This window comes from Cylas formicarius, unplaced genomic scaffold, assembly GCF_029955315.1.
Source record: "Cylas formicarius isolate icCylForm1 unplaced genomic scaffold, icCylForm1.1 PGA_scaffold_5__7_contigs__length_24384050, whole genome shotgun sequence".
Lineage (NCBI taxonomy): Eukaryota > Metazoa > Arthropoda > Insecta > Coleoptera > Brentidae > Cylas > Cylas formicarius.
In genome coordinates, this window is record NW_026844341.1 from 2,694,297 (window position 1) to 2,713,036 (window position 18,740).

The 18,740-nt window shown below is 32.9% G+C and overlaps 1 protein-coding gene across 6 annotated transcripts in view; it reads left to right on the top strand.

The window, feature by feature from the left end:
• Nucleotides 1–18,740, top strand: part of LOC132702136 (myogenesis-regulating glycosidase) — a 67,213-nt gene that overhangs the window by 15,741 nt on the left and 32,732 nt on the right. Inside the window, exons 1-2 of one of the 6 annotated variants that reach the window (XM_060670587.1) lie at nucleotides 3,830–3,926; nucleotides 7,169–7,379. The exons of 3 other annotated variants lie outside the window; for them this stretch is intronic. In XM_060670587.1, coding sequence (XP_060526570.1) covers nucleotides 7,306–7,379 — 74 coding nt within the window. In that variant the 5' untranslated portion in view covers nucleotides 3,830–3,926; nucleotides 7,169–7,305. Of the gene's footprint in view, nucleotides 1–3,829; nucleotides 3,927–7,029; nucleotides 7,380–15,744; nucleotides 15,886–18,740 lie in introns of those variants that run through there. 2 more of the 6 variants (XM_060670588.1, XM_060670589.1) reach the window with 2 other exon arrangements.

Consider the following 18,740-nt stretch of genomic DNA (forward strand, 5'->3'; position numbering starts at 1 on the left):
TAATAGAAAAAAATTTTATACCTACCTGTGTTTAATATTCTTTGGTTTGGTATACTACTTAGTTTCAGTTTATTAGTAATCATTCCTATTTCGTGTGTAATACAGAGTGTGTTGAATCGTGTGCGTATTATGCAAAATATGTGCGAGTCTAGTGTATCTCAGGAGATGCTCCCGCCCAAATGTAAAAAACACTATTCTATTGAGACTAAGGAAGTTATAATCAATGTTTATTTATCTCTCATTGAACGTGGTGCCAGCAAGCAAGCATCTTTAGAAGAAACGGCCACATTGACGAAAATTCCAACATCAACTGTATGGAAAATTGTGAATAATCCAATTTCAGCGAGGAAAAAAAGAAGCGATGCTGACATTTTCTGGAGTGTAGATGAGAGTGATCAAGATATAATACGGCGTAAAATTTACCAGTTATACGAGGAACAAAGCGTGGCTACATTAGATATCTTAATTAGGAGGCTTGAAAAAGATGAAACCGGTGTTAAATGTGGCAGAACTACTTTATGAAAGTGTTTTCAACATATGGGTTTTAAATTTAAAAAAATTGACAAAAGGCAAGTTTTAGTAGAATCTTTTAGAATTCGGAAATGGCGACTGGAATATCAAGAAAAAATTAGGATTTACAGAGAACAACAAAGGCCAATTATTTACTTGGATGGAACCTGGTTCGACACTTATGATACCCCGGAAAAGAGTTGAGTTGACTCAACTGATAAGTGTAAAACAAACGCGCCATCAAAAAGAGGTAAAAGAATAACTATTTTGCATGCTGGCTCTAAAGATGGTTGGATTTCAAATGGACTTTCTCTGTCTGTGAAAAATATTAAAGATTCTTCTCTGGATTACCATGAAGACACCACCGCTGATTTATTTGAAAGTTGGTTTGAAAACAAACTAGTTCCAAACATTTCTCCTAATAGCATCATTGTAATGGACAATGCAAGTTATCACAGTAGACAGTTGACTAAAACCCCTTCCTCATTTTCGACATTTATTTTCACGAAGATTTCTACAAAGCTTGAAGCTACAAAAGGAATACGATTTTGATAATTATGCAAAAAATCTAGGGCATACAGTTTCAAGGCTTCCACTTTACCACTCTATATTTAATCCCATTGAACATGTTTGGGATCAACTGAAATCTGCCATTCGTCTTAACAAAGTTTTTCCCCGTATTAACTCCAATGTCCTCCTCCTTATAGAAACCGAAGTTTTTAACATCCCTGCACAAAGTTGGGCAAATTCACATATTAAACATATAGAAAAAGCAGAACAATCGTATATCCATATTGCAATTAATATAGAACAAATAATAATTAGAACAGTCAATGATAGCGATATTGATACTGATATAGTATGTGAATAATTTAAACATAAATACATACATAAATAAATAAATATTGTTTAGTATCTTTCCGAACAACACCCCAAATAATTAAATTCTAAGCAAAGTACGGACCTGTCGGCCATATTTCAGTCTTAGAGCTTGCCCGGGTCTTTCCTTAATTCGTATCAGTTAGGCACTTTCTTATATCTATGAACAGACTTTACACCGAAATCGATTGCACTTTAAGTCTGTAATTGGGTTCTGATGTTGACAAAGGTTAAACGCCACACCTCGCTCTCTTCCTGATATCGCCAATTTTCTTCAGTATGTTCCGTATTAACAATATATCACAAATCATTCATTGCCGAATGTAAAGGACATTCCTTCAACATTCAATTTGCGAATCTTCAAATATCTTTTTACCTTGTTTGTTTATTTTAATTGCACTGATAAAACTAAACTTGCCTATGGTTCTTTAAAGAAACTGCTCCATGCTTGACTTGGCTAATTAAGAGTTTACCGTTCGTAATAATTTTGTTGGGCGCAACAACAACAAAACTCTAACGATGTTATTACCTATTGTTATTGGGTGAAGCCATTAAGAAAAAAAAATGTTCTTACTTGAGTGACAAGGCAGGGGTGGGCCAGGTATATTTTTTTCTTTCTGATATATTTCTTGAGTGTTGACCATTTGTGATAGTGTTGAATAATAGTCTGTTTTTACTGTGCGTTTCGAAAAAGTTATTTTACGAGAATATAACAAAAAATTTGAAACTTTAATATTCAACAACAAGATTTAAAAGAAACCTGTCTACTTACAAAAACGCAAATATCGTCGATAAGGGATATTATTAATAGTTGCGAATTGAAGAAAAGGAATAATCATAGTGATTTTCAAACTCTCAGTATGGACAATAGTGACCAGGAACCTAATAAGAAGGAAAATATATTGCCTTTATCAAATCGAACTTGTTGGATAAACTGAAAATCAAGCTATAAGAAGATGAAACCAATAGCCACCCTCCATAGAGTTGTTTGTAGAGTCACAATATTATGAAACATGAAACGTGTAGCAGCAAAATTTGTTCCGAAACCGCTTAATTTTGAACAAAAGGACCTTCTAAGGAGCATAGCTGAAGAGCTGTTAAACAACGTCAATGACGATCCTGATATGCTCAAAAAGGTCATAAGTGGTGACGAATCATGGGTTATGACGTCGAAACCAAAGCCCAGTCGTCCCCAATGAAAGAACCCAGAATCGCCAAGATCGAAAAAAGCACGTCAAGTTCGATCAAATGTCAAGGTTTTGCCTACCGTTTTCTTTGATTATCGTGACGTGTTACCTTAAGAGTTCTTACCACAAGGTCGTACGGTTAATAAAGAGCTTGAAGCTAACCGCCGTTTGCAAGAAGCAATACAAAGAAAGAGTCCGGAATTGGGGAAAACAATTCATGGATTTTGCATCACCATAATGCACCTCCTCACTCATGATTGCATGTGTCTAACTTTTTGGCCAAAGACAAAACCACGGTCATGCCTCAGCCACCATATTCACCGGATATGGCCCCCTGCGACTTTTTCCTGTTCCCAAAACTCAAGACACGAATGAAAGGAAGGAGGTTTGGAACGACTCAGGAGATAAAGAAAAAATCGCTGGGAGAACTGAAGGCTTACCAGAAGTGCTTCGAAAATTGGAAAAAACGTCGGTACAAGTGTATTATATCTGGGAGGCTAACTTTGATAATAATAATTTTGCTAAATAAATAAATACTTTTTCACAAAACTTAAAAGTCACCTTACTTTTTGCACACACCTCGTATGTATTCTGATATTCTCTTTAACAGAGGGATTGCATATTTCAAACTGACAGTTACACTTAAATAAGGATTGTAAAGTGAGTTAACAATAACAGTGCTATAATTAAAAAATGATATTTTGTGACACTATATTAATTTAATTCGCAATAAAAACTAATTTTATTGTAAGGAAATAAGAAAAAATACCGTAACTAACTCTGATGACGGTCCTGGAAAGGGAAAAGCTTTAAGTTTGAAATGTTTTCCAAAAAATTGCAATGAAAAATCAAAATGTGTTTCATCTTCATTTTTCAATTTTCTCTCGTAGCTCACGAAATGTAGGTGCTATTTAGAATCTGATTATATCATGTTTAGAGTATCAAAAAAGTAGGGATTGCATCTTTGTAACTTCGATAATTACGGAGGACACGCTGTACTATTATATTAAAAAATAGGAATTCTTCAATTATCGGTTCACTAATATAAATCAATTCGATTCAAAACGTATTGTTTCTCAGGAAATTTGTGAATTTTTCGTACAAATACAAGGTGCAAATTTAATAATTTTACTGTTTGCCATTCCCATAACACCCTTGTGACTTTGAAAAAAAAAACAAACGACTCACGTTTCAGTCGATCAGAGCTATTCAGCGTTCTGCTTATCGCGCTATTAAGTCCTCAGTGTGTGTGCGCCTGTGCGTGTAGGTTTTGAACAGCTACGAGCTGCTGCTTCTAGTGCCATTTATCAAAGATCCAACTTATGTGGAAAATAAAGTGCTAAAATATTGGTATTCGAACAGATAAGAAGCGGTATTCGATTTCTTGAATGAAATTATAATTTTACTTGGAATATATTATTTGTTAGTCTAAATAATAGTTTTTAAAATAAAAAAAAAAGAGAAGAGTTTAAAATTATTATCCAGTTCAGTCGTTGTTGAAATATTTTGTGTCATTACTGTCAGTCAAATGTCTGAACACATTATCCAGTAATGAGGATCATGACATTGATTGACTGGGATCAATCCCGCATATTAAACAAAAATTTTGTAGCACTAATAAATTAAAACTAGTCCAACCATCACAAATAACAAAAATTTATTACATAATATTTCTTTTAAATTTCTGTTTGATGTTCAATTATATTTCAATGATTTCAAATTCTGTCCCTCTACCGCTAATGATGAGGAATTGTTTTTGCTTCGAATTTTGAAAAGCATATTAAACACAAACGAGTTTATCGTTGACGTTTCGCTTATACGGGGTTAGTCCACAGTTTAGATTAGTTTAGATTGAAATATATGAAATTTATGGATACAATGGTAACTCAGGCGGTCCTACTATTACAAATATTTTTCCCTAAGCTACCAAACTTTCTTATTTTAAATAGAAAGGGTATGTTTTTATTCCATTTCTGGATTGCTCGTAAAATTGTAAGTATTCTCCGTGTGACATAACCAATACCCAAATTCAATTGTTTTTGCTACTTAATCATCAGCGAGTAGAATTTTGGCAAAAAGTTAGTATAAGCCATACAAGGCACACCTCCTTCAGGAATTCTCTGAAAATGATCAGGATCTACGGATGGAATTGGATTTTAAATAAAAGTTCCTCCTCCTTGGTTAATCGACTGAATTGGCGGACGCAAGTTATCTCCAATAAATGTTGCTATATCCGAATATCAGAAATGGCGAAATAGGAATGATTGATAACTGAATATGGTTTCAGAAAGATGGGGCACCTCCCCATATAAAAGAGTACTTGAAATAAACGTTTTCAAATCGGTGGATCGAACAAAGAGGAACGATCGAGTGGCCTCCTTGTTCACCGGATTTAAACCTCCTAGATTTTTTTATTTGGAGTCACCTAGAAACTAAAGTGTTCAAAATCAAATCCAACATCTTGGCTGACTTACAAGAGCGGATAAGACTCGAAATAGGAGCTATAATACCGAATGCTCTACAAAATACCGCAAGGGAAATTTCAGATCGCTTAGGACACTGTCAAGTGGCAGAAGGACGTCAGTTTGAGCTTTTATTAAAATGAACATCTTTTTTCTTTGTTTTTAAATAGTATATATTGTTATTTAAGTCTACCAATTCTTTAAAATTATTAAATATATCGTTCATAAATCACATTTTAGTTTGTTGATTAAATCATTCAATCGTCAATCAATTTGGGTATAGGGTGCTACGCTTTCTACTTGAAATAAAAAAAGTTTGTTTGCTTAGGGAACAAACATAAGTTTGGCAACGCTGTCTATGTCACCATTGGATCCAGTTTAATTAGAAACCCCTCCTATTCCAAATTTCAGTCATATATTTCCCGAGATGCGACTTTTGACTAACCCAGTATATTTCTTATGATTCACGATATAAAATCCGATTATACCCATTAAATTATTTAAAATTTTCGATGAACACCTGGAATTTTTCGTTTACCAGAAAAAAATGCCTATTAATTTTATGGCCTATCAGATGCATTTTTAACCATTGTGGAAATTGGTCATCTTCTGAGAATTATTGTTAAACAACATGGCTCAGTAATAAACATTTGTAACGATAATGTAATATTTAACTAATATTTACCACTTGTATATATATTACAAAAATGAAGAATTCGTATACGTTTGAGCAGTTTTTTGTATGATTATTATTTTTGATTGTGTCGCTGCCCTTTTTTTGAATAATAATAATAGCGTATAAAAAGCGCAATCAAAGTAAAAAATATATAGAGTATTCGATTTAAAAAAAAACTTTAGCTCACCTTATTACGGTTCAGGGTATTTACAATACACCCTATACCTGAACAACGGAGTACGAAAATCGAACACAACATTGAGAAAACCGCACCGCTCTATTTCTCTAATAATAACAGAAATACCCGACAACAACAACAAAAACATAGCCCATCGGGTAGTCAATTAAAAAGGCCCTCTCTCGAAAAGTAATTTTCTTAAAAACTTAAGATAAAAATACTTATGACCAAAGCGGACAAGAAAAAATACTGGATATTATTTTTAAAATTCTAAAATGGCCGCCAGTGGGCGTAATCATATTCCTGAATTTTAAATAACGTTTTTTGAGAAATAATCCAATATTGCAAATAACAAAAATGAACCTTTTAAAGTTGGGATAAATTCTATTCATTTTTGTAGAATAGTTTTTGGTCTACCTCTTAAGGGAAAGTGGTGGTGGGTATCCAGAAATAACTTCAGAATTGCTTTAGGCAAACTTGAAATTTGAAATCATCACTGGATCTTTTTGGGCCATCAATATATATATATATATATATATATATATATATATATATATATATATATATATATATATATATATATATATATATATATATATATATACACTGTCGGAAGGAGAAGATTCAGTGAAGGATTACATAAAAGATAACGGAAATTGATCAAAATTCACTGTTACCAAGTAAATAAAATTCCAGCACATTTATGAACTTCAGCAATTGGAGTATATCTCTACTTTAAGTAGCGGTTAGCTTCACAACTCTTTTAACGGTCAGTCCAAAAAGACAAAATGACAGCTTCAGGTTGCAGGTGTATACCTAAGATTGGAGAGTGAAGTTCATTTCAGTTAATAAATTGATAAATATTTATGAAATGAAATTGAACATTTTCTCCTTTTTTTTTGGAGACATGTTCAAATTATGATATGCAAACACCAGGCATGCCGCACAATATCCTACGCGGGTACTTAATTTAATGGTATAGGCAAACATTCCGATGGATCGAAGTCTGACCATCTTGCGGGCGGGAGGAATGCGATCTCGATGAGCACTCGAAAAGCAAAAACAATCCTGATAAGATTAAAGTATTATAAAAGTAATTAAAAGTATCGCTCAGAATAATACCTCGGGTACAGACGCACACACTCCCGCAAAATTATGTATTAAATTTTCGTCGCTTGTGGTGGCCGTTTTGCGGTGAAAATCTACACCGATTATGGGAAAAAAATAGATGCATAACTAGCGAACATGCGATGCAATTTTTTCGCAATTACTACAGGTTTTTGTGCGACACTCGTTAAAATGGGCGATCATTAAAATTGTTTTAACATAACAAGCGGCTTTAGTGGTGATTGAAGTATAGTGACAAATCAAATCTGGTACACTCTTCCCTATCCTGTTAAATTTCCCAGTGAAATGGCGTTAAGAACTGAATATACGAAAAATGAACCGGTCCTACTCGATGAAGCGGTAGAAGATGAAATGTTAAGGTTGGTACTTTATTCAGAGAACCCAGTAAGTCATTAATACGCAATATAACCGTTATTAATAAATAATAATTCCAATCAACTATACGGCGTAGTGGTGAGTTTCATGGAGATGGCGGTTAAGCGAGAGCTAAGTTATGTTTTTCGATATTCTCACAGAGTTGCAGTATTATGGTGACCCAAAAAAACTTGAAATTTGGCCTGAGTTTAGTTCTGTTCATTGGATGATTTCATTAATAAAAGAAACTAAATAGACAAAATGTAGAACCGAAGTAAGCAAGTGTGAAGCGAATGTATAGAACTATACAAAAACTTTCCATGTTTATGGAAAATAAAAAGTAAAGAATATAGCGATAGGGACAAAAATATTGATGCCTATCAAGTGTTAATACAAAAACTGATTTTCATATCTTCATAGCCTCTTTTTTTAGTTTTCAAATATTGCAGTACATATCTCTAATACTATCTCTCAAAGTCTGAGGCGATATTATCATAGAAAACTTGAAATCGTCATATATTTTATCAGTAGCAAGAAATCTCAGGGTTCAACTAAATTTCCTTATCCACTCTTAGGTAATAAACCAATCCAATGTGTGACAAGAGAACAATTATTTCTTTTGAGTAGCCAATTTTTGGTCCATTTGGTTCCATTTACTGATGTTTTTTTTTGTTCCTTCTTTATTGCGGAAGTAAGCAGAGTACAAGATAAGGCTGTATGCGAAAGGTCATTTTCAGTCTAACTAAACTGCTAAACACCTAAACTGCGTGAAAAGAACTGTGCAAAAAACTGGAAGTATGTGCTAGAGGTAGAGGCAGCTTTCGATTCACCAAATATTTTAAACCAATTTTGAAAACCTTAGATTGTGTCCCACTTTTTATTTTTTATTATATTTATAGGCAATTAACCAAAACAAAGAACTAATTGAGTGATAAATTAGCAGTAAATCTAGTATCGCAAAGCTTAATATGCTACACAAGATCACTTGAATTTTGGTTAGTTATTTGGTTTGGAAATTCTTTTATTTACCGAAGCATAATCAGAGACAATTTTGACTTCATCGTTGAAGGGAGTAGTTTGGTTTAAAACAAATTAAATTAGAGAGTTCATTTAACATATGCTGTATTTAACTACTACTTAAAAGTCTTCTTGGAGTTAATTGCCACTTAAAATAAAGTGAGTGCTGATGGCACTACTTATTAATAAAGTAAATGTGCATAAGCAAAACTACCATGCGAGTACCACCTTAAAATAAGAACCGTCGAATCATTAAGCTAACTAATAAGGTCATTTTTAATATATTCTACTTTTAGCTGCCTTTTAAAAGCCTTCTTAAATTCACGTGCTATATAAAATAAAAATAAAAAAACAAAAATGACCTAATTAGTAAGGTCAAATGACATATCATGCTACTGCTTAAAAGTCTTTTTTGATTACTACTTAAAACAAAGTAAGTGCTGACGACGATAGTGGGTTGAGCGAAAATGCCTGGCGAGTACTTTTTTAAAATTATGACTTTTGAATAATTAATCAAATTAATGAGATAATGCAACAGCCTCTAGCTGTTGCTTCAAAGTCTTCTACTTAAAATAAAGTAAGTGCTGATGATAATGATCAAGCTAAACTGAAATGCCGGAATGTTCAATAATTAAGCTTTTTTTATATATTCTGTAACTGCCTCTTAGGACTAACAAAAACGGACACTGTCCCAAAATTAAGCTTATTAGTGTGGTCATTTAACAAATTCTGCCATTTAACTGCTACTTAAAACTCCTCTGAGTTGCTACTTAAAAGAAAGCAAGAGCTAATGACAATAAGGCGAAACATTTTCTGAACACACAATTAAAAATATATTTTTTACTCGGTCTGTTTTCACCTTCGGTAAGCATTTATTAGTTGCCATTATGGTCATCATCAGCATAATAAACTTAGTAGCTAAAATTTAACATACAAAATATAACTCAAAAACAGACATATAAGATCATAATAAAATATTTAAGAAATGTATATATTGAAAATCAAACCCAATCAAACATTATTATATATTTTCATCTTTAAAAAATTGTTCCAGTTAATACACAGTAGTTTTTATTCAACAAAAAAGATGTTAATATTTTTTTAAAACATTTTTTTTTGAAGGTTTGCCGTACATTTGCTATTTATTTCAAATAATTTATTTAGGCATTTTATACCTATATGGTTTGGATATTGCTGTCCAACGTGTGACAATGGTAGGTGTCTCAATCTTCATCCTGCTGGCTTTTGTCCGCAATTATGGAAGTTACCTACCGACGGCAATAAAATTCGGGTCCGGTAGATTAAAGGACAGGACATTGGGGACGGACTTTCCAAGGTTTTCTTTGTTTATTTAAGTATGAATAATCTTATTAAATTACACTTATAAAAAACCAATGACATTAAGTATATACAATAAATTATAGCTAGAAATATCTATGCATAATTGCAATTTTATTATATTATAACATATTATTATAATAGGATTTATGTTCTTTTGTATAATGTGCTGTTCTGAGTTTTTCCAGCCAAATTATCGCAAACATACTGTTTTTTAACTGTATATGAATTTAGGACTTCCCAAAGTTGAGCTTTTTTGTAACTGAATTCAAAATAAATATCATTTTTTAAGAAACATTCCTGGATTTCAGTTTTTGAACTTGACGAGGCTGGTACTTTGGGCATAGCAGACGCCTGACAATAACACTTATTGGGAATTAAATAAGTGCGTAATCTGGGTGATTCCATTACTATTTGCCTTTTGTAAGTAAACAGGTTAAAGCTTTTTGTTCAATACTGATTACAATTTCATACACATTTTTCACAACCTGTTTTGCACCAAGCGACAAATGATTTCGACGCGACGTAAAATAACTTTTTCAAAACGCACAGTAAAAAAGAATATTCAACACTGCCACAAATGGTCAACACTCAAGAAATATATCAGAAAGAAAGAAATATACCTGTCCCACCCCTGCCTTGTCACAGAAGTAGGAATATTTTTTTTGTTTATGGCTTTACCCAATAACAATAGGTAATAACTTCGTTAAAGCCAACACGACGAAGATTGGGACAGACTATGCAGATTTTTATTTTTTTGTGAACATTATCAAGATATAGAGACAAGGAAAAGTTAATATATTGTATTTTGTAAAATATTTTCTACAAAAATCTAAGCTGCTTATGGCTTTTTTTGTAGAATAAATATTTTTCCAGAATCTCTCCGAGAAATTTGGTAGCACAACATTTTTTGAAAGATTTTTTATCAGTTTTTAATAAAATGCCTGGATTTAATTATTCCATTTTTGGTAATTAATGCAATTTTTTTTATTTTACCAATATGATTACATTTTAGTTTTCAGCGAATGGCATAGAAATGGCTATTAGAAATGAAAGACTATCCACATACACTTTAAAAAGCGTTGGCGACAGACAACATCCTTACGGAGTGCCCCTTGTAATTAATTGTTCAGTGGACCATTGACTACCAATCAGTTGGTTTCTAACGCCTTTGTTTTTTGTATCCTGGAAACCAAGTTTTAAATAATTTAATCTAACTCAATTCTAAAATGGATTACAAGTCACTATCAGACATCGTGAATCTCAGATAGATCCGTTCGTAAATGCGATAGACGTTCGTTTCGATTTTATCTCTCGTTACTGTCGATTGACTATAAGCACAGTAAATTTGACCTGATTTGATGAAACATTAAAACAATGTTCAGCTAAAACCATCTTATTAGGGACTTTTTGCACCTGGTGGACAGTGAAAACAGTGAAACTTAGTGACATTTAAGAAAATTAATATTTGTTGAAACTATCGTAATATTTGAGATAACGCGGTCCGTTTAAGAGGGGCCTATACCTTATCTCGAAACCTACGGGAGTTACAAAAAAAAAATTAAATACAAAAGTTGTTTCTATTAAAATTACCTTTATTTTTTTTATCTTTCTAATCGTCGCTTTTTTATATACAGAGTGGTAAAACAAAGTTACATTTTTTTTAAATAGAACAGCCTACATTTTATTGCATTTTTGGATAGTCCTTTCAAAGACAAATTCAACGATATTTAGTTGCGAATTCGGGTTATGTTTAAAGCATCATTGTTGCTTTGCTTATTAACAAAATGATACTTTTCTCAATTTTCTTAAATTGCATATTATTGGATTTTCGAATAGCCACTTTAATAGAATTTTCAATTATACGACTTACCGTTTTGGCTTAATTGGCAATCATTTTGCAATAATACATAAATTCTTTTACATTCATAATTTAAGAATCTTGTAAATAAGGTCCTATAATGGAAAAAAGACCTTTAAAAAATATTGTCTTTAAAAAATATATAGAAACCTGAATGTTGAAACACAAACACAAAATTGAAAATATGTATTATCAATTTTGACCTTTTTGACGTAATCATCGCGATAGCTTTCTTCTTCTTCTTCTTGTCAATATTTTGGCTTTGCAACTAGGCAGTCTGCCAGCTCATTAGGGGAGTCCTCAGCTTGACGAGCAGAGCTTCTGGGAACTCCTATCTACTTTTACCCTTAGATGTTTCATATTATTTACGTTGCTCAATAAAGAGTAAATTATTCGGTAAGGGAGGTATCTGTTAGTAATACAAACATATGGGGGGGAAGAGGGCATAAAGGTTGGATTTGTTGGAGAGAATGGATTCTGAAAATATTAATGATAGATATAACGTTACAGTTTAATTTTATTAAAGTTTAAAAAGGAAATTATGATATCTGTAATCTTTTGATTGGGTTTAATTATTACAGCAGATATGTTAAGAGGGGCTTTGATGCCCAGCTTTATAAAAGAATTGTAGATATCAAGATCGGGTATCTCATTTATAGGGCAACTGATTAATGAGATTAGTTCCGTTCTGTTTGAATTGATACTTCTTAGGTTCCACTGAAGTATTTTTTTTTAATTGAATTTTATTTAGTTATATTAAAATTTAATTAAAACAAGGGTCGTCAAGATCCGTATAATTACTTAGGTTCATATAGTTAAGAATAAAGTTTTTAATTTCATGTTGTTTTTCTTCTGGTAAATTTAGGACTAGTTCCTTAATGGATCTATAAGTAGGGTTATCATCATATCGTTTTAAATTAGATGTACTGGTCGAGGGTAAGTTCAGAGGGATGTCTTGAGGGGCACTTTTACTTGAGGCATTAATTTCTTTGGTAGTTCTGGAATGTTGATTGTAGATTGGGTCGTCAAATATAGGGGAATTTGTAGCGTGTGTTCTTTCCGGTCTAGAATTAGGAAAGTAAATATTGTCGTCATGGGACTGTCTGTCATAGCTTTTGTGGATCAGTCTTTTTTTGTTGGGTTCCCCTGAGACCGTTTGTTGGTAGGTTCTCTTAGTTTTGTTGGTGAAGTCTGCTAGCCGTCTTTGAGAAGGGGATATAGTGTTCCTGTATGGGTAATTCTCATTCTTGTTAAACGTATTATTTCTTAAAGAAGGGAATTCGTTTGGTTGGTATGAAAATACTTCATTATTATTATTGTAGGTTTTAGCGCATAGTTTGTTGGCATCATAGAAGGTTAAGTTTTCGTACGTCATAATCCGTTTAATGTTTTGCTGTCGTTTGAATTCGGGGCAGCTTTTCGAAGTAGTTCTGTGTTCATTTCTGCAAAAATGACATTTCTGGGTACACGAGTATTGAGTGGGGAAGTCTGAGCTATGTGGATTGTCTACGCAATTAAAAAATTTTTCCCTTCCTTTGCAATTTTTCCTGGTATGTCCGTAGAGTAGGCATTTATAGCATTGAGTGACAGGGGGGATATAAACATTTACCGGAAGGGGAAGGTCATAAAAGTAAATGTGCTTTGGTAGAAGAACCCCTCGAAATGTGAATAAGACAGTACCGGTTGGTTTATACTGAGTCTTGTTATCTACAATTATTTTACGATTAAGTCTTTTGGCTTGAATTATCTTTGCTGAAGATTTGCATATATTTTCAAATTTTTTTTCGATATCTTCATCTATATCTACGTTCCTTACAATACCTTTACTTGTGACAAAATTAAATGGAATGAAAACCTTTGTCTAAAATATGTTGGTTTTTTAGGAGATTGTTGGCTGCTTCATATCTTACCTTTGTTGTGATTTTTTTTAACGTCCTTGAGATGAAGGTTAAAAATTTTTCTTGCTATTTTAAGATTGTTATATCTACCTATATTACGATCAGATTTCGCCGCGGATTCAATATAGACTATGAAGGGGCCAGCATCTTCGTTTTCATACAAAATAATTTCCTTTTCAACTAGTTCATTAATTTGAGAGCCATCTCCTATAATTCTTTTAATTTGTTGGGGGGTGATATCCCCCCCAAAGACGTCCATTTGGACAATTCTCTTTAATGGATTGTAATTTGTATGCTGATTAGTTAGTTAATATAACTCACCGGTAAAATAGGAACACGTGTTAGTGGGAGAGAGAGAATTAAGAGCACTAACCTCTCTATCTGAACACCGAACCTGAACATCGCGATAGCTTTTAAAACAATAGTAGTTCTCGGTTGTGGTAACATAACAGATTTTTTGATATGTACAGTGTATTATAATATTTTAAGCGTATTTTTTCGGACTTCAATTATTTTCTATTTATTTTATTAAGTTGCATTTTTGTTGAGTCTATTTTGTATAATGTATACGAAGAAGAAAACAGTCGACCTATTAGAATGTTACATCTCCAATAACAAAAGTCCGGCTTCTGCTCTCAGACAATATGGAGCCAAATTTCCTCATAGGTGATTTCCAGGAAAAAACTATTTGCCAAAATATACCAGCAGTTTCGAACAAATGGCAGTCTTTTAGTGAAAAAAAGTAGGAGTAGCATAAGACGATCCACACTTCAAACGTGTTTTAAAATTAATAGTTATGAGCCATTTAAATTCACACCAGTACAAAAACTACAGGAAACAGATTTTAACTTAAGACGCGAGTTTTGCAATATAATGATGGATAGGCATTTTTTAGATAACATATTTCAAAATATAATTTGGACCGATGAATTGATGATTGATGAATATTTACAACGTCTACGATGTTATTTAATAGAAAAAAATACGCATTATTGGAGTTCAGAAAATAAAAAATGTGTTTTTGAAGTAAACAAGCAGGGGCGAAAACCAGTGAAAGTATGGTGCGCAATCTGGAGATCTATAATTTTGGAACCCATATTTTACATTTTGTATAATTTAACATCCGTACTTATCCGTATATTTATACTTATACATAATAATATTTCCCAAAGAGAGCATCCAAATTTAATTTGGCAGCAAGATGGCGCTCCTTACCATCGTACTGAAAGCATTTTCTTTTCTTTTTAAACGAAAATTTCAGAGGGTGGATTGGACAAAACCGAACCAACTCCTGGCCAGCGAGAAGTCCAGATTCGACCTCGATGGACTTTTTTTTCTGGGGCACATTGAAAGATATGGTTTACAAAGATAAACCGTCGATAGTTTTGGAAGTGTCGCAACGCGTTCGGGCGGAATACACTATTTGAATGAAACGAATTGCGTCTCAAATGCTATATACCATTTAGAATTAGCAAATACTACTTGTATTTTAAAACGGAGGACATATTGAAATACTAATTTAATTAATTTAACTTGCATATAATGTACATTAGTAGATAGTGTTAATTTTTTGTAATCATTTCACGTAGACATTTAAACGTAGAAATAATACATTTGGCAACATTGTGAAAAGCTTAATATTAGGTTTTTAATATGACTTCTTAACATTACTCTAAAACGGTTGTGAACAAGTTGATAAGGAGCTAATTCCTCGTTTCATATCTTGATAATTTATATCTTTTTTATCAGAGACCCGTACTATGTTATATAATTTATGAAAATTGAGAAAAGTATGATTTTGCGAAACGTGGCAACACCGCGTATTAAAAAAAAATATTTCCTTAAAAATAATATATGTAAAAAAGTTTAAAAAGTTAATAAGCAACCCAACAATGATGGTTTAAACATAACGGTGCATCACAGGCACATACTCGTATATATTTGTCTTTGAAAGAACTATAAAATGTAGGTTGTTCTATTTAAATAAATTTAACTTTGTTTTACCACCCTGTATATAAAAAATTCACGATTAGGAAAACAAAAAAAATTAAGGTCATTTTAATAGAAACATCTTTTGTATTTTAATTTTTTTGTATCACGCATAAGTTTCTAGATAAAATATAGGCCCACCTTGCATAAATTACGGCCGATGTGGATATTTACAATACGAGGAATGATTTATCAATATAACCAACATGTCTTGCGATAAGTGAAACGATCAATAAACAAAAGTCGAAACAGTTTGCTTAGTGAATTCGAGGTTGCGCCTACCGATACCCGTACGTAATGCAGTCACGCTTCCTTTTGGGAAGAATGTGCTAGAGAATCGGGCGTTGCTGGAGTAATGGATAGAAAAGCAATTATTAATTGGACAGATGAGTTGGAACGCCCTAAAAGGTATAATCTCCCATCGACTATATTGGCTTTGATAATTAAATAACCTATATGAGCGATAAGAGGATTATGCGGCTGCTGTACAGAGCGGCCCACCTTCTATACTTTGCGTTTTAAGTGGTTCTACGGCAAATCGAACTGCAAGGTTTGTTTTTTTGGTAAGTTCGAGTCAATTAATGCAGTTCCCAAACTTTACAAATTTGTAAAAAACGTTAAGATAGTTTTTACACTGTACAGCAAAGACATCTGCTATTCATAACAGAATAAAATTTTACAGAATTTTTTATTTGCATAAAAAAGAGATGCAATAGTTATTCACAATGAATTGATTAGAAACAGAAATTTATTTGGAAATTTTAGCCATCATGTTAGATCAATTATAGTGGTTGAAGTCCAGAAAAATAATAAGGGTCTCTACAGTATTTTCTAGCATGTTATCCCACTTACTCCATTTTTCACAATTTTCACAGTACTAAGATTATATTTCGTCTTAAGGCGATTCATATTTACAATCTCCAGTAGCTCTTTTTCAGAATATTTTTTTGGAAATTGCTGCTTATTATTTTGTTTCCAAGAAGACGTGAGTAGTTTTTCGGATATTTTCTTTTTTGTCATTATTCATGTCTATAGCAGAGTCTGGATCTAGCACTTGCTGGAACTAGTCTTCAAAAATATCGGCATTCATGTCTTCAGTCATTTTCAAGAACGGACTTTACCACCAACTGCCGAAAAGTAACTATAATTCCGATTTTAAATACTAAGATAAAGGTGCGTCAACTACCTGTCTGCCTACCTGCCACTCTCGATTATCAGCATAAACTAAGATCATTAAGTTCTACAGTTCAATAATGATTTATAATTCTCTCCGATTACAGAAACAGAGTATACATCCCTTATGGGCACCGGATATGTGTTTGGTTTTCCACATTTTTGGTACTATAGAAGCTTGATTATTCCACGTGTCTTCAAGATAAAAAAAAATCTATTCCCTTCGGCGCTGCTTTATACTTCTCAAGTATTTAGTCATTGAAAAAAATCCACTTTAATTAAAGTTGTATATAAACGTTTTCTAGTTATAAAAAGTAAACTTTTCTTAGTTGTTTTCATTGATGACTTTTACTAGACCGCCTGGATTTTCCCATTCCAGCAATAATTTAAAAAAATAGCATGTAATCGAATTAAAGAGACCTCTTAGATTTTAGATTAGGATAAATTTTGGCCTCTCTGTATAAGTTGCGAATGTTTTTACAATTGGGACATAATGTATGATGTATTGCTAAACTCTTGGGACAACCACTATAACATGACGGTCATTTTAAGAAATATAGTCTGTCTCAATCTTCATCGTGCTGGCTTTTGTCCGCAATTATGGAAGTTACCTGCCGACCGCAATAAAACTCGGGCCCGGTAGGTATTAAAGGACAGAACATTAGGGACGGACTCCTAAAGGTTCTGGTAAAAACAATGACATTAAATATATACAATAAATTCATAGCTAGGAATATCTAAACATAATTACATTTTTATTCTAAATGTCTCAATCTCATTCTGCTTTTGCTATCAGAGTCGTCATTCAGATTAATTATAGAATTTATGTTGTTTCTGTTTCTTAATTCCATATGAATTTAGGATTTTCTGAAGTTGCGCTTTTTTGTAACTGAATTCAAAATAAATATTATTTTCTAATAAATATTCTTGTTACAGACGGCTGTGGTATCCACGACAATAACACTGTTATTGGGAATAAATATCGTTTTGGAACCAATTTTAAAAAAGTTCGGCACTTGTATCCTCATGATAATCAAAGTTGGAATCTGTAATGTTCTTTGCAGACAACAGCGAGCAGTTTGGGATGAATACGTCTTGTCTTCTGACCCAGCTGGTATTAGGGTGATGCGTTTTCCTTTGTTTGACAGTTTTGAGTGGAATCAACCCATCCTTTGGATATAATGTTTCGTATGTTTCATTAAGGTAAATTAAGGATCTATTGCGGTAATTAAATCCCATTTTACGGACAACTCTATGGAGGGTGACACGCCTTATAGTTATATTGGTTTCATCTTCTTCTAGCTTCTTTTTCAGTTTATCTAAAGCAGGACCAGCTTTGCTTTGATAAAGACAGTATATTTTCCTTCTTATTAGGTCCATACGGCGAGTTTGAACATCGCAACGCGTCACTTTTCCACGTCGGTTTCGTTTCCCACGGATCCCAGCCACTTCGGAAATTTCCGGGATTTTAACGTACGAGTTTGGGAGCAAATAAACTCGTGAGTCAAATGCCGTTTACCGCACTTGTTGCATAATATACTGTTTCTTCCATTCTCCACTATTAATCGCCTTATTGACCATATTGGCGTTTTGTAAACAGGTTTCTTTTAAAGCGTCTTGTCTCTACTGATTAAAGTTTCGACCCGACATTTAAAATAATTTTTTCGCATAGTAAAAACGATTATTCAGCACCGCCATAAGTGGTCAACACTCAAAAAATATATCTGAAGGACAGCAATATACCTGGCCCACCCCTGCCTTGTCACTCAAGAAAGAATAATTTTTTTGTTAATGCCTTTACCCAATAACAATAGGTAATATTATCGTTAAAGTTTTATTGGGGAGGATCCGCCGAAACTCAACATTATGAAGAATGAGATAAACTATAACAATAATGGACCGTCGCGTGTCCTAATAGTGAAACTTCTACAAAACCTTGGCCAAAATATTCCGTACCATATAACGTAAATAATCCTGTATATAATTTTGAAATAAATTTTATGCTCAGAATTATTGAAACATTCACCTTCAGTAATAAGTAAATCATACGCCATTACTTCGGAATGTTCTCGTCGACCTATGGCCAAGTC